This window comes from Rhincodon typus, chromosome 25 (assembly GCF_021869965.1).
Source record: "Rhincodon typus isolate 14 chromosome 25, sRhiTyp1.1, whole genome shotgun sequence".
NCBI lineage: Eukaryota > Metazoa > Chordata > Chondrichthyes > Orectolobiformes > Rhincodontidae > Rhincodon > Rhincodon typus.
In genome coordinates, this window is record NC_063356.1 from 8696323 (window position 1) to 8724103 (window position 27781).

The 27781-nt window shown below is 40.8% G+C and overlaps 1 protein-coding gene across 6 annotated transcripts in view; it reads left to right on the forward strand.

The window, feature by feature from the left end:
* LOC109915420 (nuclear transcription factor Y subunit alpha) overlaps positions 1-27781 on the forward strand; it is a 68512-nt gene that overhangs the window by 10194 nt on the left and 30537 nt on the right. For 5 of the 6 annotated variants that reach the window (XR_007264726.1, XM_048611909.1, XM_048611911.1 and 2 more), the window contains exons 2-4: positions 14367-14497; positions 17037-17177; positions 19414-19545. Coding sequence is in view for 5 of the 6 variants with exons in the window: in XM_048611909.1 (XP_048467866.1) it covers positions 14426-14497; positions 17037-17177; positions 19414-19545 (345 nt within the window). In the remaining variant the exon portion in view is untranslated. Of the gene's footprint in view, positions 1-13613; positions 13672-14366; positions 14498-17036; positions 17178-19413; positions 19546-27781 lie in introns of those variants that run through there. The other variant, XM_048611908.1, reaches the window with a different exon arrangement.

Sequence of the window (27781 nt, forward strand, 5' to 3'; positions counted from 1 at the left end):
CATTTCTGAAGAAGGGTCTAGGCCCGAAACATCAGCCTTCCTGCTCCTCTGATGCTGCTTGGCCTGCTGTGTTCATCCAGCTCTACACCTTGTTATCTCAGGTTCTCCAGCATCTGCAGTTCCTACTATCTCAAGTCCAAATTATGCCATCTTATGGCATTGTGCTCAGAACTGCAATTCGGATAGTGAGTCTTGTAGTTTCTATCTGACAAAATTAATTACATTTCATCCAATGAGCCATCAGAGTATCTACCCTGTGGCTGTTCCTTTTTAAAAAAAAAAATACAAAAGTAGGAACTGATGTGTTAGAAGATCCACAATTAATGTTTCAATTGAAATCTGTTGATCTGCCTGGGTGTAGTGAATTAAGAACATCACAAAGTGGGTGTGTATTACACAACATGAATTGCAATTTTTCTTGTATCATTTGGATCCCAGTGTTGTAAGCACACTTCTAAACGATGGTACCAGCAGAGATCTTAAAGGCACCAAAAACACAGTAATCAATACAAAATTGAAACTGAATATACTAGAAATCATTTTGGATTTCCAGGATCAGCAATATGTTGCTTTTGGTCACAATGAAACCTATCTGTACAATGAAAAAATTGTAGGTGCCGTATCTTAATAGTTCAGCACTGAAGGTTCCTGAAATATGTTCATCTGTAACCAATGCAAACAACATAATTTACAATCTTTTTTGGTCTTAATTTTCTCCCGGTGGCTACAGCTGTTACGCAAGTAGCAGTGCAGTTTTGATATAATATTTTGCATTTTCTGACTGCCCTATTGCTCACTCGTTAATCAACTTCACATCTATTGACAAGAAATTTATCATCAAACATGTGAAGACTACTTTGTGTTCCTGAGAAGAATTGAATTGGACTCGCAACCATATCACAACAGATGCTTGAGCTGCTGAGTGTCTCTAGAACTGTTTGTTTTTGTTTGTTACTTAATTCTTACCTATTTCTCCATTTTCTTGTCAATATATTCCTGAAAATAGAGAATACAATAGAATACTTCTTTAAAAATTTGAAAATTCAGAAAAGTTGTGGAGATCGAATTTTGTCTTAAGAGCTAGTAGGAACTGCAGATGCTGGAAAATCTGAGACAACAAGGTGTAGAGCTGGATGAACACAGCAGGCCAAGCAGCATCATAGGAGCTTAAGTTTTTTTTTAACTTTTATTGATTACTGCCTACGCCAAGCTGATGAATTGGATACAATTTTTCTTTTAAACATCTGGTATAGATTTCCTTCAGACATTGTAACCACATTGATAAGCAGATGCTGTCACCCACGTTGTCTCTCTTGAAATGCTTTCTTGAGGTCTTGCGTGAAATGTACTCATCAGAATAAAGTCTCAGACTTCGAGATGGATATCACATTTATGTCTGGCTGAGTTGCCATGTTTCCGGTTAACAAAAACTTTCAATTGAATAGATACTGGGTGTATCATGAAACCAAGTAACGTCTTATCCTGCTCAAGTGATGTTCTGTTATGACCGTATGGATTGCACTATACAGTTTAATGAGTGCTGAATAAAGTGAAACAGGGTTGTAACCTAGTTCTTTCTCTGTTTAAGACGACCTACTCCATGCTCCTGAGCTTCTTGCCTTCCTTGCAACTTTAGAAGGAGTCTACTTAAATACTAGGCAAGCTCAACAATCTATTAAGACTAAAAGTGAAGATGAAAACATAGCTACACTCATCCACACAGAAACTGGAATTGTTGGTTGGTTCGCCGAGCTGACTGGTTTTCGTGCACATGTTTCCCCCTTCCAGGTGACATCTTCAGTGCTGTCCAGCCTCTACTGAAGCGCTATTATTCTGTTCCATTCTGAATTTATATGGTCCAGTCTATTATGGTGGGTAGTTCTGTTTCCAGTTTTGCTCTGTGGTGGTATGCAGATAAGTTCTTTATCAACATAGAAAACAAGGTATAGAGCTGGATGTCCACAGCAGGCCAAGCAGCATCAGAGGAGCATTGTTTAGGGGGCCGGTAGTTGAAAACCAGGCTTCCAAGAATTCACGCCTGTCATTGTTTTGCTTGTCCTAGTACTGTTACCTTGTCCCAGTTAAACTGATGCCCTTCTTTGTCGAAGTGAATAGAAACGGGGGAGAATTTGTCTTGCCATTTTTCCTGTGAGTTGGCGTTGTGTAACCTGGTGGCGAGTTTCCTGCCCGTCTGTCCTATGTCCTCCTTGCAGTTGCTGCATGGTATTTTGTATATCACATTTGCCCGGCTCATTGTGGGTATGGGGTCATTCGTTTTTGAGAGTAGCTGGCGAAGTGTGGCTGTTGGTTTGTCTGCTATCAATATTCCAAGAGGTCATGGGAGTCTTGTAGTCAGTTCTGATATATTTCTAATATAGGGCAGGGTGGCCAGTGTGTTGGGATGTATGGTGTCTTCTTGGTGCTGTTTATTTGCCAGGCATCGACGGATGAAGCTGTTAGGATACCCATTGTTTGCAAAGACTGTTGTTTGTTCATTCCACCATTACATTAACAGCATGTTCACCGGGAAACAGGAGAACAATCAACTTCCGTTTCTAGATGTAATGGTGGAACAAACGAACAACGGAGAATTCCTTACCAGCGTATATAGAAAAACTACACACACAGACCAACTCCTGAATTACAACAGTAACCACCTCAGCGTCCACAAACAGCTGTGTCAAGACTCTGTTTAAACGAGCGATAACACACTGCAACACCCCGGAGCTACGCAAAAACAAAGAGGAACATCTATACAAAATCTTAGGATATCCATTGTTTGCAAACAGCTTCATTTGCAAATACCTGGCAAATAAACAACACCAAGAAGACACTATGTGCCCCAACACACTGGCCACCCTACCCTATATTAGAAATCTATTGGAATTGACTACAAGACTCCTACGACCTCTTGGAATAATGACAGCTCACAAACCAACAGCCACATTTAGCCAGCTACTCTCAAAGACGGAAGACCCAGTGCCCACAATGAACAGGACAAATGTGATATTTTGTATATCATGCAACTGCGAAAAGCAATACATAGGACAGGCAGGAAGGAAACTCACCACCAGGATACCAACTCGCAGCAATATGGCAAGACAAATTCATCCTCGTTTCTATTCCCTCCGCCAAAGAAGGACATCAGTTTAACTGGGACAAGGTAACAGTACTAGGAAAAGCAAAACAAAGGCAATCACGCATTCCTGGAAGCCTGGTTTTCAATCACCTGGTACCCTAAACAACCATGTTGAAATAGACCCTATCTGCGTACCACTACAGAGCAAAACCAGAAACAGAACTACCCACCATAACAACTGGACCATATAAATTCAGAATGGAACAGAATAACAATGCTTCAACGGAGGCTAGACAGCACTGAAGACGTCACCTGGGAGGTGGAATGTTTGCTCGAAAACCAGTCAGCTCAGCAAACCAATCAACGATTCCAGCCACAACCCGAGCTACAGATCTTTGCTGAAACATTACACACAGAAACCGATCTACAAAGACTAATGCACTGTCTTTCCTGTGACTGCAACTCGTTTGTCCTAACTCTAAGCAAAAGAAAACTGTGGTGCTAAATCATGAATGCAGCAACTTTCTCAAAAGCAAAACCCCCAAGTTTGTCAGCTCTTGTCAAACGAGTGCTCCATTCACTCAGGCACTTCTGCAGGATAGAAGATGAACGTGTACTCAAAGACATTTGTATGGTGGGATAAGCTGAGAAGACAAGTAGGAAGTCCAAGAGAAAGTAGATTGATTGGGATTGTTTTGCTTGGAGTAGAGGAGAGTAGGGGGGTGGGGGCAGGTATCTTAAGTGAGATACATAGCTAAGAGGCGTGTACCTAGCAAGGAACTTCTCCCTATGGAGGGATTGGGGACCTTAGATTTAAAGTAAGGGACAGGGGATGGGAGGGAAAGAGATTTAACCCAGAGGGTTGTGGGAATCTGCAACTCATGCGTGCAAGGATGGTAGAGTCAAATCCTCATAACATCTAAGAACTATTTCGATGCACACTTGTGATGCCAAAGCATATACAGCTATGGACTAAGTGCTACAAAATGGGATTTGGATTTTTCATTGACACAATGGGCTGAAAGGCCTTTTTCTGTTCTGTAGATGTCTATGACTCTTAAAGTATGCCATAACCCGTAAACATGAATTATTGCATGTGCAAGATCTAACTATGTCAGAAAAATGGCAATACTTCCTGTGAGCTGGAATACACCACTAGAAATACCCAGTGGTTATAGCAACTTAGCAACAGTCATCAATGCCAAAAGCAACAGCCCACAACCATCCTCCTTATCTTTATTTGCACTACTTCTGTCAGAACATGCCTTTCAAAGATTATCAGCAAAGGTGTGCTGTAAGACAACATCTCATCTGAAATGGAATTGTTTTGCTATACGTTAACTTCATTTGTCATCGAGTAGATGCCATTGAGGTACAATTCCAGTCATTCTGCACCCCTGCCCCCACAATCTGTATGGCCAAAAATATCCCCCTTTGCTGAGTTTGGGTTGGAGGGTTTTTAAAATTGTGTGTTCTGAAATTTTTATGCTATAGTTAAATAGAATAACTGCCATCAGCTTGGGAAATAGAAGTATTGTCCAACAGGTGGTCCGCAGACCTAAATGCAACCCTCTGGGGGAACTTGTTTGGTCTGTGACCTGTGCTTCAAATCCAGATAAGTATTTGAGAAAGATTCTACAAGGACCTTCCCCTCTAATCGGAGGCCATTTTGCTGCAGCTTTGGCTGTAGCATCAAATTGCTGAACAGGTTGGAGGAAGAGGGTTTGGTTGAGCATCAAGTCAGGTAAGTCTAGACTTACTCCCTGTGTCAGCTCGGACCCCTTCAAGAGCTGCGATCAAAATGGCAGAGTGGGCCACTTTGTGCATTGTGTAAGAGAAATGCTGCAAAGATTAAGTAAGGAGAGAGCTTGAATGGGTAGGGAGAAAGAAAATTTAGATCAGGGAGAAAGCAAGTGAATGAGGGAGAGGGTTAGTATGGGAGAAGGAGGGAAGGGGTGTAATATATGGTGTGTGGGAGGGAGAGACTGAGAGCAATTGTGTGGGAGGAGAGGTGAGGTCATGTTATTTTCCTGTCATGTTTTGGGATGGAAGGAAAGAAAAAGGGAGTCTGCATTTGTCAGAGGGAGTGAGAGAAGGGGTGTGTGCATGTGGGAAGTTTGAGTGACAGGCAGACAGAGTGTGTGAGAGTGACTAATACGAAGTGAGTCAACTTTCCCTTCACCATATCACATTAAAAACCTACCCAGAAAGTAAAAGGGAAAAGGGGAAAAACTGAGGCTGAAAGGCAGCTGGGGAGTCCAGAGACGGGACCATTGTCTAAAGATTTGGGATAGTCCAATTAGGACGAGATTGAGGAGAAATTTCTTCTCCAGAGATTGGTGAGCCTGTGGAATTCTCTGCCACAGGATGTGGTTGAGGTCAAAACATGAATATTTCCAAGAAAGAATTAGATTATAGTTCTTGAGGCTAGAGGGATCAAAGTGTACAGGAAGATAGTAGGAACTGCAGATGCTGGAAAATCTGAGATAACAAGGTGTAGAGCTGGATGAACACAGCAGGCCAAGCAGCATCATAGGAGCAGGAAAGCTGACGTTTCGGGCCTAGACCCTTCAACAGAAATGGGGGAGGGGAAGGGGGTTCTGAAATAAATAGGGAGAGAGGGGGAGGCGGATAGAAGATGGATAGAGGAGAAGATAGGTGGAGAGGAAACAGACAGGTCAAAGAGGTGGGGATGGAGCCAGTAAAGGTGAGTTAGGTGGGGAGTTAGGGAGGAGATCGGTCAGTCCAGGGAGGACAGACAGGTCAAGGGGGCGGGATGAGGTTAGTAGGTAGGAAATGGGGGTGCGGCGATAGGTGGGAGGAAGAACAGGTTAGGAAGGCGGGGACGAGCAGGGCTGGTTTTGGGATACGGTATGGGGAGGGGAGATTTTGAAGCTTGTGAAATCCACATTGATACCATTGGGCTGCAGGGTTCCCAAGCGGAATATGAGTTGCTGTTCCTGCAACCTTCGGGTGGCATCGTTTTGGCACTGCAGGAGACCCAGGATGGACATGTCGTCTGAGGAATGGGAGGGGGAGTCGAAATAGTTCGCGATTTCACAAGCTTCAAAATCTCCCCTCCCCCTACCGCATCCCAAAACCAGCCCAGCTCGTCCCCACCTCCCTAACCTGTTCTTCCTCCCACCTATCCCCTCCTCCCACCTCAAGCCGCACCCCCATTTCCTACCTACTAACCTCATCCCGCCCCCTTGACCTGTATGTCCTCCCTGGACTGACCTATCTCCTCCCTAACTCCCCACCTACACTCACCTTTACTGGCTCCATCCCCACCTCTTTGACCTGTCTGTTTCCTCTCCACCTATCATCTCCTCTATCCATCTTCTATCCGCCTCCCCCTCTCTCCCTATTTATTTCAGAACCCCCTTCCCCTCCCCCATTTCTGATGAAGGGTCTAGGCCCGAAACTTCAGCTCCTCTGATGCTGCTTGGCCTGCTGTGTTCATCCAGCTGTACACCTTGTTATTACAGGTACTTTATGGTTTTTCTTTATTCATTAACGGGATGTGGGCATCGCTGGCTAGGCAGCACTTATTGCCCATCCCTAATTGCTTAGAGGGCAGTTCAGAGTCCACCATGTTGCTGTGGATCTGGAGTCTCAGTAGGCCAAACTAGGTGAGGATGGCAATTTTCTTCCCTAAAGGACATTAGTGAACCAGATGGGTTTTTCCAACAATCGACAATGGATTCATGGCCATCATTAGATTCTTAATTCCAGAAATTTTATTGAATTCAAATTCCACCATCTGCCATGGCAGGATTTGAACCCGGGTCCCTCGAACATTATCTGGGTCTCATTAACAGTCCAGCAGTTAATACCTCTAGGCTATCGGCTCAACTGAGTTGACTATATTGACAGAGCATACTCTGGGCCAAATGGCTATTCCTGCCACTATTGTCTATGTTTATGTTTTTACCACACTTTCTTACGAATTAGGCTGAGGACAGCTCACAGTGTGCGCCACCAGAGGCAAACTACGATCGGTGTTAGTTAACCCCTGACTCCTTAGCTCAGTCCCAGTCTCATTCGCATCCCTGATCACCACTTGGGGCTTAGTCTGTCTGTTTATAGCCATGCTTCTTAACTGAAAAGGCAATCAGGGGGTTTATATGTTAACTCTGGTGCTTTTAAATTCTCATTTTTATTAATTACACATTTGTTTGAATTTTCAATTTATTGCTTTTGTATTTTACTTAATTCATGTTTACTATTGTGCTAAACTTTGAAATTTGTTACCTCTGAGTGAAAGAAAAATTGAAATGTAATGCCAGTATGAAAATGTTGGAAAAGGCTGGGTTGCAGCGCGAATTTGCTGGGCCTGTAATCCAGAGATGGATTAAAACTATTCTCTGCTCTTAACTATGTTTGATTAGTGTTAAACAAGAAGGTAAAGGTCTCTTCTGGTGCAGTGTTGGTGTCCCTATATCGTGCCTCAGAGGGCTTAGGTTCAAGTTCCACCTGCTCCAGAAGTGTGTAATAATACCCCTCAGCAGGTTAATTAGAAAGATTTCTAGAATTTTCTCTGCAGTTAAGGTGCAAAACTGAGGTGCTACACTGCCACAATGGGAAGAGGGTGTAATTTACATAGTGACGGTCTGAATCGGGGAATTTCCATATGAATTTATAATAGAAAAACTTAAACATAAAAATATCATAAACAGAAGAAAAGTTTTGTGGATAGCTCAAGGCTCAGAATTTTTAATGCATTATGTAAGCTCATAACATAACATAATAACTGCTATGATGGATCTGTGTTCCATGTAGAATAAGCCCGTCTTGACCAAAGCAGGTGGAATAAGTGTGACACTTAGCCTTAACACCCTGAGCAAGGAAGGAGTAAAATCATCTTCAGGAATAGTGCCAGAAGACTGGAGACTAGCAAATGTTGTCCCCTTGTTCAAGAAGGGGAGTAGAGACAACCCTGGTAATTATAGACCAGTGAGCCTTACTTCGGTTGTGGGTAAAGTGTTGGAAAGGATTATAAGAGATAGGATTTATAATCATCTAGAAAGGAATAATTTGATAGGGATAGTCAACACGGTTTTGTGAAGGGTAGGTCGTGCCTCACAAACCTTATTGAGTTCTTTGAGAAGGTGACCAAACAGGTGGATGAGGGTAAAGCGGTTGATGTAGTGTATATGGATTTCAGTAAAGCGTTTGATAAGGTTCCCCATGGAAGGCTACTGCAGAAAATACGGAGGCATGGGATTGAGGGTGATTTAGCGGTTTGGATCAGAAATTGGCTAGCTGTAAGAAGACAGAGGGTGGTGGTTGATGGGAAATGTTCATCCTGGAGTTCAGTTACTAGTGGTGTACCTCAAGGATCTGTTTTGGGGCCACTGCTGTTTGTCATTTTTATAAATGACCTGGATGAGGGCGTAGAAGGATGGGTTAGTAAATTTGCGGATGACACCAAAGTCGGTGGAGTTGTGGATAGTGCGGAAGGATGTTGCAGGTTACAGAGGGACATAGATAAGCTGCAGAGCTGGGCTGAGAGGTGGCAAATGGAGTTTAATGCAGAAAAGTGTGAGGTGATTCACTTTGGAAGGAGTAACAGGAATACAGAGTACTGGGCTAATGGTAAGATTCTTGGTAGTGCGGATAAGCAGAAAGATCTCGGTGTCCATGTGCATAGATCACTGAAAGTTGCCACAGGTTGATAGCGTTGTTAAGAAGGCGTACAGTATGTTAGGTTTTATTGGTAGAGGGATTGAGTTTCGGAGCCATGAGGTCATGTTGCAGCTGTACAAAACTCTGGTGCGGCCGCACTTGGAGTATTGCGTACAGTTCTGGTCACCGCATTATAGGAAGGATGTGGAAGCATTGGAAAGGATGCAGAGGAGATTTACCAGGATGTTGCCTGGTATGGAGGGAGGGCCTTATGAGGAAAGGCTGAGGGTCTTGAGGTTGTTTTCGTTAGAGAGAAGAAGGTTAAGAGGTGACTTGATAGAGACATACAAGATGATCAGAGGATTAGATAGGGTGGACAGTGGGAGCCTTTTTCCTCGGATGGTGATGGCTAGCATGAGGGGACATAGCTTTAAATTGAGGGGTGATAGATATAGGACAGATGTCAGAGGTAGGTTCTTTACTCAGAGAGTAGTAAGGGCGTGGAATGCCCTGCCTGCAAAAATAGTAGACTCGCCAACTTTAAGGGCATTTAAATGGTCATTGGATAAACATATGGATGATAATGGAATAGTTTAGGTTAGATGGGCTTCAGATTGGTTTCACAGGTCGGCGCAACATCGAGGGCCGAAGGGCCTGTACTGCGCTGTTATGCTCTATGTTCTATGAGAATCCCATTACTGGCTCCTATCCTGTAACTCTACTGGAAATTTTATTTGGAATTAAGTTCAGCTGTGACACACCAAGCTTGGAAAATGGTATCTGCATATTACTTCAAGGGAAATGAATATTTTAAATATTGTCATATTTTGATTTCGGGGACAACGTTCTTTGTGGGAAACAGGTATTTTAAATGGTCTGCCTTCGTTAGGATGTTAAGTACCCTGGATTCTGTCTGCATAAATAGTTTTGTAGCCTGTAATCTGATCACTCTTGTTTACTCAGCATTTTTTAAATAGGGAGGCAAGTTTTGAAACTTAGAAACACATCATTATTGTGTCAATAGCCCTCTTGTCTCAACTGAATGACTTAATACCTGCTGTAATTAATGCCCTTAATCTTAGAATTGTTTACATTGGAAATGCAATATGTGTAATCTGAGCTATAGATTTCACATCTGAGCAAGTTTGAACATTATGGGTGTCATTCCATCACAATAAACCTTTTTTGTTATTTCACCCTAAGATGCATATAAAAGATCCATGAGCCTAAAGCATTGGTGTTTTAAAAATAATGGTGATTTCATGTTGTCCAAATCTAAATTCTGTTCCTCCAAATACCATTTATCCAGTGCATTTGATCCCTGGTTGAATCATCAATGTATTTCTTCCAGTGAAAGTGTCTTATTGAATAGCAGAAGCAATATATTTCTAAATACTGATACAAATGAGCACTTTTTTTTTCTATTGGGACGCTGGACAAAAATTGAAGTGCTTCACTAAGATCTTTTGTGATGCAATTCTTCAGAGCAATGCAGAGTTCCCTCATGTGTTAGGAAGTACTACAATAACCATAACTCAGTTTTTTTTTGTAAATTTATCCTGTCTGAAGGTCTTAACATTATTAAAATTGTGCCTTTGGAATTAATCCTCAAGTAAAAATTGCTTGTAAACATTGTGTCTGTTGTCTCCACTTCCTCTCCAACCCCTTATCAAACAGTATACATTGTGGCACTGTAAGGGAACATAATTTTCTTTCAAGGGAATATGAAGAGATTGTACACTAATATTTCTAGACCTCTTTCATTTGATATGTAATAAATATAAGCAAGTTGAAAATCTAAATTAAGCTGCGATTGTGACCTACTTGCATTTTTCTCTATCTGTTTTCAGTATTAATATTTGAGGCTTTCTAGCTAATGACACCATCCAAACTTCATTGCCAATGTAACCTGCTGGATTACAACCACTTGATAGTCTTGCAAATTGCAATTATGTGGGAAGCAACTGAATGAAGAATGGTTCTGTGCTTAACAGCATTTTATTTACTTGAATTTACAAAGTTGAATGCAGTATAGCACCTTATAAAGGAAATATGTTTATGTGAACTTCCTTATGTGACATAGAATAATATTAAAATTTTAAATTCTAGAAGTATGATTCAAAATGTTGCAGCTTTTGATTTCTCAATTTCTTCAGTCTGTTCAAACATCACTTGTTCATGCAGTGACAGTTCAGTGTTACTCATTCTTGAACCAAATGGAAATTGGACTTCAACCCCTCCTCACCCACAACAACACTAACTGAAACTATATGTTGTCCAAAAATCCCATCCGAATGAGAGGTGAAAGCTTTGCCTTTTGAAGACAAAGAATAGAATGTCAATATGCCACAGTTGCATGTAAACAGGAAATGCTGTGAAAAAAGTTCTTCATCCTTAAAAGTACAGGGGGACAAACAGGACCTCGGAAATGATTGGGCTAAGTTTGAAATTGCAATAAAACAAGTTGAAAATAAGTGCGTATAACTATACCAGCTTTGTTAAACCACTGTTGTGATGAATGGATCAGTTTTCAAAACTAATTTGGAATATCCTTTTCAGGTGAGTTGAAAGAATACCCCAAGATTGTGAATAAGTCCTAGCAAATTTACAGACTCTGCCCTGAAGTTATTTGTATACTTATGATGAAGATAGAACTTGCATTTTATGAGGCACATTTATCATATGTGTACCATTAACATGGTACCCAAAGTACATCAAAGTTTAATTAGTGGTCAAATTACAAATTATCAGTTAATGAATGGGGTATTTAAATGCTATATCCTAGAACTTCTTAAGAGAGTTGTATTTATCATCCAGACTGAATGTTGGAGCACATGACTACTTGTTCCCATTATTGTTAGCCAAATAGTGGATCATTGTAAATTGCAAATTAAGATATCTTTTGCAATGGTGGTTAACATTATTATTGCATTGAAACTTATTTTAATCAAGATCATGGATGATATCATTTCTTGATTACTTGAACAATAAAGCAAAAATATCCATGTAACCTAGGGACCTTTTTATTCAGTTTTATTATGATGTAGGCATGGATTGGGGTCTGTAACCAGATTACTTTTAGAACATCAGAGATTTTGGGTGTTTGTTTTTTTTAAATAAAAACTTGTGGCTACAGGCCATATGACCATGATTCTGTTTGTTTGTCTGTATGTGATATGAAGCCGGCTACACTTATTATGTTTTTTTTTGCTCTGTGAAAGCTGTCTTCTTCAACTGCTTCATTGTGCTTCAGAAATGCAAGTTAGAAATGTATAACTTAGCAGGAACTCAAACATGATTAGTATTCGACAATATTTTTGCAATTGTCCTTCTCGAGGATAGTGTTTACACATCTTCGCAGTGATAGGGGCTATCAGTTGATGTGGTGAGCTGCTGCTGTATGTCCTATAACCATTACATTCTGTAACTGCACACTGCTGTTGGTCGATAGGGTAGACATTGTGTCCATTGGCAGGGGTACAGATGAAGGAGGCAATCCTGACCTCTGATGTCTTGTGTAATTTTTGTGTTTGTACACAGGTAAGAGTAATTTATCTTGTCACTGTAAGACGATAGAAATTTAGAATCTGTTTAGCCACTCGCATTAGAGCATCTGAGTAAAAACCAAAAGAACTGTGGATGCTGTAAATCAGGAACAAAAACAAAGTTGCTGGCAAAGCTCAGTTCTGAGGAAGGGTCACCAGACCCATCTAGGCCCGAAACGTCAGCCTTCCTGCTCCTCTGATGCTGCTTGGCCTGCTGTGTTCATCCAGCTCTATACCTTGTTATCTGTTTTGTTAGAGCACCTGAGTCTCTGCTGAAATTGCCACTATATTTGTCCTAATTAGACTTCTGATCAGTGATGATTCCTAAGTTGTTGAAATCAGTGCTTCATTGAAGATCATTTTACAGCTTGTTGGATTTGTTGGAGTTGGTAATTGTCTGATACTACTTCTGTGGTGCTGATGAGATGAGAATTACTACCATTGACTTCAAGACAGCATTTGACCAAGTGGGGCACCACAAACCCCTAGCAAAATTTGAAGTTGGAAGGATAGTTGTAGGTTTATCATTTCAGTCCCAGTTTATCATGACTGCAGGAGTTCTTAAGAGTAAATTCTGAGGCACAGTTCTGCTGGTTCGTGAATAACGTTTTTCTCCATCATAAGGTCAAGAGGAATGAACATTGATTCCAAATTTAGTACCATTCACACCTAATATTGAAGCAGTCATGTCCATGTGCAGCACGACCTAGACAGAATGCGGATTGGAGCTTATAGTTGACCAACATGCGTGCTACAAAAGTGCCAGGCAATGACCATCTTCAACGAGAGAATCTAACCATCTTCCCCATGATATGCAGTGGCACAGCCAACAATATTCTGGACGTTACCATTGAAAATAAACTGAACCGGAACAGCCCAGTTAAGTACGTAGCTACCAGAGCACGTCTGACACTGTAAGTTCTGTGGCAAGTAACTCATCTCCTGACTCCACGAAGACTGTCTACCACTTACAAGGCACAGGTCAGGGGCATGATGCAATACTCACCACTTGCCTTGCTGAATATGACTGCAACAAGACTTAAGCTCAGCACCATCTAGGTCAAAGCGACCTCTTGATTGGCACCCATCCACCACCTTAAACATTCATTTTCTCCACTACTGATACACGGTTGCAACATTGTGTACCACCCACGAGATGCACTGCATCAACTTGCCGAGAGTCCTTCAACAGCATGACCGCTATCACCTAGAAGAAGAAGCGTGGGCTTATGCAAGCACTGCCACCACCTGCAATTTCCCTTCCAAGCCATTCACCGTCCTGACGTGAAGCTATATTGTTCTTTCAATATTGTCACTGGGTCAAAATCTTCAACTTTGCATCAGAACAGCGAAGTAGGTGAACCACTAGAACATGGACTGAAATGATTGAGAAGACTGCTCGTCGCCACTTTCTCAAGGGTAATTAGAGATGAGCAGTAAATGCTGGCCTGGCCAGTGATGCCCACACTCATTCAAAATATATTTTTAAGAATGATTTGTTATTTAGCAGTCGATGCCTGACGGTAATGCTGCTGCAAGCATACATGGTTTGTTTGTTACCTGATAAATTTTTAAATTGTGCTGAGCACTGTGGTAGAGTATGTAAGCAGGCAAAGTGGTGGGAAGCAGATGAAGATTTTTAGGTGAAGCACACTGCTTTTGAGGAGCTGTTGCTTGCTGGCTGACCTTCAATCATGACCATTTTTCTATGTAAACTCAATGGTTGGAAGGCAGAAAGCAAAGAGATGTAGCTATCACAGGATGTTACATCTTAATTACATTGCAATTTTGTATTCCGTTTGAGCAATCCATTATCAAAATATCCAAAACGTAAAGGAGATTTGATGAAAAGGACATTTCATAATATGACCTCCATTGTCAGTTTCCTTCGGACAGTTTAGTTGAGTGAATTTGCACATATTTCTATTTTGTAATTATGAATTTTAGACCTCATCACACCTGTATCCCACTATCTTGTCTGTCTTACTATGTTTATATTATTTAGAGTATTGTGTTTAATTCCAGAGTATTTGTGCTATATCTAGAACTTGATTAATACCTGTGGGTTTGCAAAATGAATAACAATTTCATGTCTCACTTTTTTTTTAATATAGGTTTTGTTCAGTTTTGAACTGTATTCCGCCAAGAATTCTGCAACACAGCCAAGTTAATAATGGAACAGTACACAGCAAATAACAGCAATTCAACTGAACAGATAGTGGTTCAAGGACAAATTCAACAACAGGTATTAATCAAATGGGTCAAATGCTTTCATTTGTGCACGTGGTCTGCAATTTACACTTTCAGATTGTACTGCATTGCCAGTGTTTAGGTAGTATGCAGGAATTGCCCTTTTGATGTTTTTTCCCTAAATTTTGAGAAAGTATAACTGCAAGATTGGAAATGCACTGTATGGACAATACTACCAGTTGCAAATCATACCAAACAAAGTTCAGAATTTGGACAGCATTTAGCATTGATATATTTTGATTTCAGGATCAGTTGTCTTTATGTCCTCCTTGAGGATCCAGCCAACTTGCCTTGTGATTGAACATTGAGCACTCCAGAGTGGTTACAGCAGAACTTGTTCCTTTCAAAGTTTTTGAGAAGATTTGTAGCTCGTGTTGTGGATGAAGTTGTAGACTTGCTTGCTGAGCTGGTATGTTTGATTGCAGACGTTTCGTCACCATGTTAGCCAACATCATCAGTGTGCCTCCAGTGAAGTGTTGGTGTTCTGTGCCACTTGTTTATATGCCTCGGTTTGCTGGGGTGGTTGGCATCACGACTTCTGGTTCTGTTTTTCAGTGGTTTGTATATCGGGTCCAGTTCAATGTGTTTGTTGATGGAGTTCCGGTAGGAATTCCTTGGCATGTCTCTGCTTGGCTTGTTCTTTATGGATGTGTTGTCCCAGTTGAATTCGTGTCCTGCTTTGTCTGTGTGTATTGAGATCAGTGAGAATTGGTCATGTCTCTTGGTGGCTAGTTGGTGTTCGTGCATCCTTTATTGTCAGTTTTCTTCCAGTTTGGCCTATGTAATGTTTCTCCGTTCTTGCATGGGATTTTGTATATTACGTTAGTTTTATTGGTTGTGGGTACAGGATCCTTTATGTTCTTGGGTAGCTGTTGGATCCAACACACCCTAGTTCTTTTGGACTCCCGAAGGTACACAACCCAGGGGTCCCTCTCATATCTATTGTCTCACTATCAGGCATGCCAACACATAGACCTACAAGAACTACAATGGCAACTGAAATACCTAATTGACAACACTACCCACTCCATCCACTCCTCCCAAGAATTCCTCAACATCATCAAAGATACCAGAATAGAAGAGGACGAGATGATATCCTTCGACGTAACAGCGCTATTTACATTCATAAACATTGACCTAGTTGAAGAGACAATTGCCACACTGCTGGACAAATCAGGAAGGTGGGCACCCCACAACACCAACAGCATCAATAGGGACAGCACCCTGAAACTGCTGGATCTATTCCTCACAACCGACTTCACCTTCAACGACCTTATATTCAAACAAATCAATGGAACACCAATGAGCTCCCCAATATCAGGACTGATTTGCAGAAGCGGTAATGCAATGGTTAGAATAGACAGCGCTCCCCACTATACAACTAAACTTTGGGTCCGCTGTGTAGATAATACGGTCGTGACTATCAAATGCACAAGACTAGAAGAAACCCACCGACACATAAACAACATCCTCATCGGAATAAAATCTCACAAAAGAAGACAACAATAACTGATTACCCTTCCTAGACATAATGGTAGAACGTAAGAACAACAGGGAACTCTATATTAGCATATACAGAAATTTAATTACTGCAGCAACCACCCCAACACCTGTAAACGGAGCTGCATCAGGACATTATTCAAATAAGCCACAACACTCTGTAGCAACCCGGAATTGCGCAAAGCTAACAGGAGCACTTATATGGATTTTTTAAAGGAATGGCTATCCAAAAAGCACAATCCACCATTATTCTGCGACAGACCACAACAAGAAGACGCAACATAGCCAGATAAACCTAGTCACCCTACCGCATATCAGAGATGACCACAAGACTACTCCTACCCCTAGGTTAGGTATCCAGGTAGCCCAAAAACCAACAATCACCCTGCGACAGCTACCTACGAACATAAAGGATCCCATACCCACAATCAATAAAACTAATATAATATACAAATTACCATGCAAGGACTGTGAGAACATTACATAGGTGAAACTGGAAGAAAACTGACAATAAGGATACACGAACACCAACTAGCCACCAAGAGACACTACCAGTTCTTACTGATCACCAAGCACACGGACAAAGAAGGACACGAATTTGACTGGGACAACAGATCCATAAAACACAAGCCAAGCAAAAACATGCCAGGGAATTCTTGGAGGCCTGGTATTCCAATCGGAACTCCATCAACAACATATTGAACTGTACCCAATATACAAACCACTGGAAAGACAGAACCAGAAGTGATGCTAACCACCCTAGCAAACCGAGGCATATAAATAACAAGCAGGACAGAACACCAGTGTTTCACCGGAGGCACACTGACAATATTATCTTGCAGATGTTTCGTCATCCTGCTGTCGAACGCACCAGCTCGGTGAGCAAGTCTACAACCTCGCTTGATCCTTTCATTCATCAGGAATCAGAATCTTCTGGAGAAAATATAACTTCAGCTTCTTAATTGTCTGAAATCTTGTAATTGTAAGACAACACTAATTCTCTGTATTTAGGTTTTATGTTTTTCCTCTCCTAGAGTCAGCCATTAATGGTCCAAGTTAGTGGTGGTCAATTAATCACATCCACTGGTCAACCAATCATGGTTCAGGCAGTACCTACAGGACAAGGACAGACAATTATGCAGGTTCCTGTCTCTGGAGGGCAAGGTATACAACAGGTCAGTATGTACATTATTGGGACAAAATCATTTTTTTTATATATTCCTGTAATTTAGGGATAACATTTCAATTGCATTGATCTATTGTCACTAAATAGTATATGAGTATGGTAAATGTTCCAACTAAGTGTGATTACTGGTCTGAATAAAATTAATATAAGTAAAACATCAGTGATGAGGAACCTAGTGGAATTAAAGGGTGACATATCCACAAAATGTGGTGATTTCCATCCAAGGGTGTTAAAGGAACTAGGGGAACACATTGGGAATGCCCTAACTGTAAGCTTTCAGAGTTTCCCTAGATAAAGGAGTCATCCCTCTGGATTGGAAAATTTTAAGAAGGGCAAAAGAAGAAAACCAGGGAATTGCAGACCAGTTAGCATAATAACTGTGATGGGGAAATTGTTTAAGTTCATAATCAAGGGTGGTGTAACTTCAAAAATTTTCAGACAATCAGGAAGAGTCAACACAGATTAGTGTCAATTAGCTCATGCCTAACAAACCTCATTGAATATTTTGAAGAGGCGACTAAGGTAGTGGACAGGGGACTGTCGATAGGCATTGTTTATATGATCTGCCAGATAAAGCCTCACGTAAGAGACTGTTAACATAGAAGCCTCTGAAATTGAGGGCACTCTACCGGCATCATTGAGAAATTGGTTAAATGGCAGGTGACAGAATATAGGGATAATGGGTAAGTACTCAAATTGGCAGGATGTGATTAGTGCTGTCCCTCAAGGATCTGTGTTAGGCCCTCAGTTATTCGCATTATTAATGGCTTAGAAAGTCATATATTCAATTTTACCGATGACACAAAGTTAGGCGACATTATAGACTGTGCAGATATAAGGATAAAAGTATGAAAGGATATTGATAAACTAAGTAAATTGGTAAAACTGTGGCAGATAGAGTTCAATTTTGGCAAATGTGAGGTTATCCATTTTGGACTGAAAAAGGATAGACAATATGAAGTTAAAGATCATGGATTTCCAAAGACACTTGGGAGTTCAGGTGCATAGATATGTAAAATGTAATGACTAGATGTCGAAAATAATCAAGAAAGCTAATGAAATACTGGCCTTTTATATTTGGAGGACTGGAGTACAGGATACAGAAGTTGTACTGCAGTTACATAAAACCCTGGTTAGACCCCAATTGAAGTCCTGTGAACAGATCTAGGTACCACACCTTAAGGAGGATATATTGGCCTTGGAGGAAGTACAACATAGATTTCCAAAAATTATACCCGGACTTCTGGGGTTATCTAAATTGTGGAGAAAGCAGGCTGAAATTTATAAGTTATAGGGTGATCTTACCAAAGTCATCAAGATATTAAGTGGAAAAAACAGGGTAGATAAAGGATTCTAGAACTAGGGGCCATATTCTGAGAATGAGCGGCAGAGTGTTCAGGAGCGATGTTAGAAAGCACCTCTACACAGGGTGGTAGACGTTTGGAGCTCTCTTCTACAAACAGCAGTGGATATTGGATCAGTTGTTTATTTTATATCTGATCGATGAATTTTTATTAAGTAAAGATATTAAAGGATATGGGCCAAAGGCCACAGTTAGAGCGTTGGGCCACAGATCAGTCATGTTCTCATTGAAAAGTAGGACAGGCTTGAAGGGCTGAATGGCCCACTCCTGTTCCTATGCTCAGCTAGCGAAGCCCAGGAGTTAAATTTTAATAGAAATGGCTTAGTATTCCATTTTCTTATTTAGCAAAAGTTTAAAATTAGTCTGAGTTTGCCATGATTATTTTCACATACCACCTGCTGGGCAATGCACATGTGCAGTTTGCATGTTGAAGCCTGGAGCTTCAAAATATAAGCATACTTTGAGTGCCCATGCCTTATGTTGAGAACTTCTGTTTGAAACAGTGTAATGATCAATGGATTCAGCTTTGAGCTAAGGGAATGAGTGGATCAGGCTATCTGCAGTAGTGACTTCCTTGATGTCTGGAATTGCCTTTTCTTGTTCAATTATAAATTTAAACTTTTTTAAAGTCACCTGAAAACAAAAAAAGACTAAATTCATTCTGGTGTCCAGTGGTAGATTGTACTCAATATTTCCATGGGGAGTGTACCCCATAGCTTTCTCTTTGCAATAAAATCATTTATATAACTTATATAATAAGCTTGAATAATTTACAGTGCTTTCACTGTGTTCTAATGTACGAGCAGTTATTGCACCTTTCATATAACTTGCAGTTACAAATATGACTGTGTGTTCTTTTCAGATTCAGCTGGTTCAACCAGGTCAGCTCCAGCTTCAAAGTGGACAGGCTGTTCAGGTCCAGAACCAACAAGGACAGGCACAACAAATCATTATTCAACAGCCCCAAGCAGCTGTGACAGCTGGACAAACACAGGTATGCGGAAGTGGTGGATGTGGGTGCAGTTACACCATTTAAAATGCATTTGGATAAGTACATGAACAGGAAAGGCTTGGAGGGATATGGGCCAGGAGTAGGCAGGTGGGATTAGTTTAGTTTGGAATTATGTTCGGCATGGACTGGTTTGACCAAAGGGTCTGTTTCTATGCTAAATGGTTCTGACTCTATAAAGCATAGCCTTTTAACTTCACATCCAGTGCTACAGTTGTTCCTCAACAGTGCATAGGGGTGTCAACATAGATTACGTGCATAAGTTGATGTTGGTCTTGAACTTGCATCTTTCAGACCTATAGGCCAATTGACCCATTGACCCATGAATTAAATTAGATGACTTTTTGACCTAGAACTAACCTTTTTTTGCCTGTGTATGTGATCCATTTTGTTTTAATCTTTCATGGGATGTGGGTGACACTGGTAAGGACAACATTTGTTACTAATCCCTAATTGCCCTTGAGCCAAGTAGCTTGTGACACCTCAGAGGGCAGTCAACAAGTCAACCACATTAATGCAAAAGTAATGCAGACCAGTTAAGAATGGCAGATTTCCTTCCCTACAAAGGGCATGTATTAGCTACCGTGGTGGGATTTGAACCCAAGTCCCAGAGCATTAGCCTGGGATTCTGCACTTAGTTACTTCTACTTTGACCTGCATGGGACCAGAGGAACTTTGGGCAGCAAGGCTCTGCCACCATGTCACTCCAGGTCTCCTTTGGGCAGCTCCATCTCATTCTTCTGCATGGTGGTGTTGATTTAACTGTCGTGCTAGTAGGGAGGCAAAATACTATGTCCTGCCAGTCCCAGTGTCCTTTAGGTACCTCTGACCAGCCCTGTGCAGCACTTCTTCATTGGTAATATTGACTTTCCAAATTATGCCCAAATTATGGTTAGCACGGCTGCCTCACAGCGCCAGGGACTTAGTTTATAAGGCTAGACCTGACCATGAGACAAGAAAAACAGAAAATGCTGGAAAAAGTTAGCAGGTCTTGCTGCCCTTAAGGAGAGAGAAACAGAGTTCATGTTTTAGACTGTGACCTTTCACCAGAATGATGGTTCTGAAATTCTACACTTAAGACATATACACATAAGTTAGGATAACATTTCGTGCAGTTTTGAATTTTGAGATAGTATTTGCAGAAGATCTTTGAGATTCCCTAGTATTAGGCTCAACATTCCTCCTTCAAATGGTACTGCTCATAATGTTGTTTGTGAGAATTTGGTACATTCAAAATGACTGTGATGTTTGCTTGCATAAGTATAATAATTGCATGTCAGAGCCAGTCGTTTATAGTTGAAACATTTTCTGAGAGTTGTCATACTGATCCTTGGTATGAAGGGGTTATCCTATGAGCAAAGGTTGAACAAGTTGGGACTTTACATTTGTTGGAATTTAGAATAATGAGAGGTGATCTCATTAAAACACGTAGGATTCATAAGGGGCTTGCCCAAGGTAAATGCTGAGAGATATTCCCCTCAATGGAGAGTCTCGGACTAGTGAGCATAGTCTCAGAATTAAGGTGTGCCAATTTAAGACTAAGATGCGGAATTTCTTTTCTGAGGGTTGAGACTCTTCAGAACTCTATTGCCACAGAAGGCTGAAGGGCAGCATCCTTGTGCACGTTTAAGACTGAGGTTGGTAGATAGATTTTTGATCAGTAAGGGAATCAAGTGTTCCGGGGAAAGGGCAGAAATGTGGATATGAGGAATGTTGGGATCAGCTATGATTCTGTTGAGTGGCACAGCAGGATCAAGGGGCTAAGTAGTCTGCTGCTGTTCCTATTTCTTTTGGTCTTATAAATTGCTTCTTTGAATGTAGCCCCAGAGGCTCTTGTTCAATCAGTTGAGGCTTGAGACTCTTAAAAGTTTACACTGCCTTATCAATAGTAAAGCTAAATTGATCTTTGCAATTTTCAATTTTCAAAATGTTTCAAGTTTATGTTTTAATTAGTAGATGCACTGCTGCCCCACTAGCAGTTGGTTGTCACAGTTTTAATAAAAAATTGTCCCAAGGGGAGTTGGTGGCATAATGGTCATGTCATTGATCTGGTAATCCAGAACCCTGACTAGTGTTCTGGGGGACATGGTTCAAATTCGAGCAAATAGCAAAATTTGAATTCAATAAAATTTTGAAATACAAGCTAGCCTTTTGGACTCTTTTCACTGCAGTGTAGGAGGTTGAGCAGTGACATTATAGGGTTTTATAAAATTATGAGGGGTGTAGATACGGTGAATAGCAAAGTTTTTTTTTGTCTCTTTTTTGTCTCGTCACAGTTCAAACCTAGTGAGTATAAAAAGGGACATGAGGGGCAGTTTTATTTTTGAGTGGTGAGGGTGTGGAATTATTATATCTGATAACTGAAACTGCACCCAGAAAGGAGCATCTCGCCTCATAATCTGTTCTAAAAAAGTGTGAAAACTGGTGTAACCTGCTTCTGCCCAACTTTTAGTGGTTAAATAAAACAAGTCCCTGACACTCTACAATCAACAAATAACAATTTATCTAACTAACTCTAACAATGAACAAATTGGCTAAACTATTAACAAACCAAATAAACCCCTTGTAACTACTAATTATTCCCGAATAAAACAAGATTCTAATGGTATGCTGTTCCAATAAATACAAATCCCACTTACATCAAATTAAAAAAACAGACTTGAGTCTCTCGAAATTACAGCCAGATTATGTGTCTTCCGGAAAGCTCTGTGCCTTCTCCATTGAATGTTCTGTCAGGAACGCCTTCTCCGTTGACTTCTTCTGTCAGGAATATTAACAAGTTGTGCCATAAATACCTTTTTTGATTTAGATGGTGCTTTTTCTTAAAACTTAGACTGTGAAAACTAGCAGTTTTCTCTTGAGAGCTGTTAACTCTGGCAGGTGGCAGTTAATTCTCCTGATTTTTCCAACTGCCCTCCTTTTTATACACTTGATGACATCTCAATTTCTTATAACTGGATTGGTCAGATTTTAAAAAACCATCAGATTTAAGTTTAATTTTTTTGGCCTCCTAAGTGCCTGATTCAAATTGATTTGGCTAAAAGCAAAACTTTTGGTCTTGATAACTCTTGATAACAAAACAAAACTGCTGCATAGCCTTCTAAATGTATGGCTTTTTGACACAAATGTTTCAATTTGAGGGCTTTCTATGTACCTGCAAACCCACAAGCTGCTGCCCAAAGATGTTTTGTTTAAATCTCTAAGCATAGAAAAAGCATATCATCTTTTTAAAGGACCATGCACTGCTTTCCCTGTACCATTTTACAGACACCAAAATCTAATGTCCTGCTTCCCACCCCGCAAATACTGTACCCATCTTCCCACCACTGCCCCCATTAAGAAAATAAATTAACTGTCATTATGAGTAGTTGGCTTTTTTTTATATTAAAAAAAACCCTGAACTCCATTATATTACTAGATCCATAGCTCATTAATCTAGAGTTACACATTTCATACTAATTTTGTATGCATATAACATTGAACACTACTGTTTCTATCTTAAACATTTTTCTTTGCAACTCATAATAAAGCATCCATGATAATTTTTTACGACCTGCAACATGTACAATCTGTAAATTAAGTGATTGCAACATAAGTCACCAACGAAATAATCTGGTGTTCTTGTCCTTAAATCTTTCTGGAAATGTCAAAGAATTATAATCAGTATACATACTGTCTCTGCATTGTTTGCAATGTAAATATTAAAGTGTGGTAAGACTATTACCAAACTCCATAATTCTATCAATGGTTGAATACTTTTTCTGGTGGATATTGAGTTTTTTTTTTGGAAAAATAACTGGCCTTTCAATTCCACAATCATCGTCCTTAAACAACACAGCTCTAACCTCTACATCGCTTGCGTCGATGGCAACTTTAAAGGGTTTCAAGAAATGTGGTGTGGCTAAAACTGGTGAGATGGTTAACTCTGCATTTTAAATTCTCAAATGCCTCCTGGCATTGTTCTACCCACCGAAATTTTGTGTTCATTTTTAACAAATCCATCAGTGATGCCACCACATACTAAAGTTTTGATACAAAATTTCCTGTAGAATCTGTTCAAACATAAAAATCGTAGCACTTCCTTCGAGGATGGTCTTGGAAATTCCTTGATGGCTTTTGTCTTCATGTTTCTCTGTGTCATCGTCCGTGTCCAATGTTGTGCCCCAAGAATTTCACTTCTGCCTTCACGAATTCTGGTTTTTGCCAAGTTTATGACCAATTTTGCCTTCCGTCATCTCTCCGAGAGCCCTGCTAAATACGCCAAGTGATCTTTCCTTGAATGGCTAAAGATCACCTAAGTCATCCATATAGACAGCACAATTAGTCAGTCCTGCCACAGTTCTGTTCATAAGTCTTTGAAAAGTGGCTGGTGCGTTTTTCATTCCAAGGGGATGACTTTAAATTGATATAGCCGATTTGAAGTTACAAAAGCAGAAACTTCTTTCACTCTCTCCGACAAAGGTATTTGCCGGTAACTGCGAAGTAAATCCAACCTTGATGTAAGTGGCTTGTCCAACTTTTTCTACACAGTCCTCCAGCCTTGGAATTGGGTATGAATCAGATTTAGTCACAGCGTTGACCTTACGATAATCTACGCAGAATAATTGAGTATCATCAGGTTTGGGAACCAACACGATCGGCGAGCTCCACTTGCTTTGACTCGCCTCTGATGTCTTCTTGATGCATTGTTTCTGCTTCCTTCTGAGGCTGCACTGCCTTGAGAGGATTAAGCCTGTAGGAGTGTTGTTTTATCGGAATAGCATTCCATATGTCAACTTCATGTACTACAGTGTTAGTCTCCCCATTCCACTTTTACATATGTCTTCATAGCACTGTAACACATCTTTCAATTCAGTTCTCTGTTCCTGGGACAGATAGCTCACTACCCTATCCCATTCTTAAGAACTTCCTCATTATTCAATTTACACTGAGGCACATCAAAATCCAAATCATCTGGATTTGATTTTTCACTCCGACTGGCAGTAACTAATACCTGTTTCCCCGGTTCCCTTTCCCTGTCTTCATAATGTATCAGCATGTTCACATGACATACCCAGTTAATTTTTTTTTCCCTATCTGGCATCTTTACCAGATAATTCTCCTGACTTAACTTCTTCTCAATCTGATAGGGACCTCTAAACCTTGCTTTGAATGGATCTCCTACCACTGGTAACAGCACCAATACTTTATCCCCACAGGCAAACATAAAAATTTTAGATTTCTTATCTGCTCCTTGCTTCATTATGTGCTGTGCCATCTTCAAATGTTGTCTAGCTAATTCACCTCCCGGTAGATCTCCTTTCAGGCGATAGTTGTGTTTTTGCGTGACCTCACGCTATAGAAAGTTGCCATAGAAAATCATGTTATAGGGAAATCACTATAGAAAATTGTTATACCTGCACAGGAGAAAGTTTATCCAAACGGAGTCCACTATTCATCAAGCGCATTACAGCTCATTTGTGTTAACAAAACACGGGTTACAGCAGAACTATCTGTACTCTGTTTAATGTTTCTCTCACCTCCGATATATAATCCAGTTGTGAGATCTGGCTTCAGCCCTATCAACTTTTCCTTAATTAACTTTAAAGGCCCTCTTACTTCATGTCCGAATATCAATCCAATTAGAGTAAACTGAGTTGATTCATTTGGAGCATCTCTAATAGCAAATAATATAAATGGGATACCTTTATCCCAATCATTTGGATAATTCTGGCAATAAGCCCCCTCAACATTGTCTTTAGGGTCTGATGCCACCTTTCTAATGCGCCCTGGGATTCAGGATGGTACGCACTTGACTTAAAGTATTTGCCTGAACTATCCATGACCACCTTAAATAATTTGTCAGTAAAATTGGACCCTTGGTCTGGCTGAAACTCCCCGGGTAGTCCACAACAGGTAAAGAAAGCAAGCAACTCCTCACCGCCTTTTTTGTCTTGACATTCTGTAATGGAATTGCCTCCAGAAACCTGGTAGACATGTCTATTATGGTTAGCAAATACTGATTCCCACTTTTGATTTTAGGGAGGGGACCGACACATTCAATCATAACCCACATGAAAGAATCTTCAACTGTGGGAATTGGCATCAAAGGTGCTGGTTTTATTACTGCCTATGGCTTTCCTACCATCTGACACTTATGATAGGTACAAGAAAATTCACCCACATCTTTATGTAATCCAGGCCAATAGAAATGCTTTTGTATCTTAGCCTGAGTCTTCCTCACTCCTAGATGACCACCTATAAGTAATCTGTGCGCTACCTGCAATACGTACTGTCTGTATGCTACCAGGAACGCATTCTGGTGAGCTTCCACACATTTCTCCTCTGCAGTAACCAGCCAAAGTCTCCATTTCTACCTTAAGATTTTATCCTAAACATAATAGCATTCTGGAATATATTCTGATTCCTTTTCAGAGTAGGCTTTATGATATAAATCCTTTATCGTCTCATCCTTTTGTTGTAATTCCATTAATCTTTCAGAACTAAACACCCCTGCCTAATCCTTTACCTGCCTCTTTAGCAATGTTAAGAGCCAGTTCCCCACTTTTGATTTAACTAACAACAAGCAACCACAAATAAACAGCTTTTCCACTTCTCACTTAAGAGTTTTGTTTTAAAAATATCGAGGACACTAGCCCTCAAGTCTGTGTAAATCAGCTGGAACCTTTCGTACCCTAAATCTGTCCAGATCCCTCCAGATCTGGCCCGACCTGGCCAAATCCCAGATCCGAGCTGGCCAGATCACGGACCCAGTCCCCCAATCTGTTATTATAAAGCAGCGGTCGACCCCCTCCGATAATTAAAACTGAAACATCTGGAGAGGAGCACCTCGCCTTATAATCTGTTTAAAAAGGATTGTGAAAAGTGGTGTAACCTGCTTCTCAGCAACTTCTAGTGGTTAAACAAATCAAGTCTCTGACAACAAGGTCCAGGGCTGGATGAACACAGCAGGCCAAGCAGCATCATAGGAGCAGAGAGGCTGACGTTTCGGGCCTAGACCCTTCATCAGAAAAGGGGGAGGGGAAGGGGGTTTTGAAATAAATAGGGAGAGAGTGGGAGGCGGATAGAAGAGGGATAGAGGAGAGGATACGTGGAGAGGAAACAAACAGGTCGAAGAGGCGGGGTTGGGGCCAGTAAAGGTGAGTGTAGGTAGGGAGTTAGGAAGGGGATAGGTCAGTCCAGGGAGGACGGACAGGTCAAGGGGGCGGGATGAGGTTGGTCGGTAGGAGATGGAGGTGCGGCTTGAGGTGGGAGGAGGGGATAGGTGGAAGGAAGAACAGGTTAGGGAGGCAGGGACGAGCTGAACTCCCTACCTGCACTCACCTTTACTGGTTCCATCCCCGCCTCTTCGACCTGTTTGTTTCCTCTCCACCTATCCTCTCCTCTATCCCTCTTCTATCCGCCTCCCACTCTCTCCCTATTTATTTCAAAACCCCCTTCCCCTCCCCCTTTTCTGATGAAGGGTCTAGGCCCGAAACGTCAGCCTCTCTGCTCCTATGATGCTGCTTGGCCTGCTGTGTTCATCCAGCCCTGCACCTTGTTGTCTCCGATTCTCCAGCATCTGCAGTTCCTACTATCTCCAAGTCTCTGACAAGCTCTTTGCAATCAACAAACAACAATTTATTTATCTAACTCTAATAGTGAACAAATTGGCTAAACTATTATGAAACCAAATAAACCCTTTCGAGCTACTAACTTCCTGAATAAAACAAGATTCTAATGGTGTGCTGTTGCAATAAATACAAATCTCACTTATATAAAATGAAAAAAACACAGACTTTAGTCTTTCAAAATTACAGCCAGATTACGTGTCTTCCGGAATGCTTTGTGCCTTCTCCAATGAATGTTCTGTCGGGAATGTGTTCTCAGAATTCTTCTGTCAGGAATATTAACTAGTTGTGCCGTAGGTACTTTTTTGATTTACACAGTACTTTCTAAAACTTAGACTATGAAAGTTAGCAATTATCTCTTAAGAGCTGTTAACCCTGGCAGATGGCAGTTAATTTTCCTGATTTTTCCAACTGCCCTTTTCCTTTTATACCCTTGATGACATTTCAGTTTCTTACAACAAGATTGGTCCTATATTGTCAAACCATCAGATTTAAATTTAATTAGTTTTTGATCTCTAAGTGCCTGTTCAAATTGGACAAAATCAAAACTTTTTGCCTTGATAACAAAACAAGACTGCTGCTTAGCCTTCTAACTGTACGGCTTTTTGATA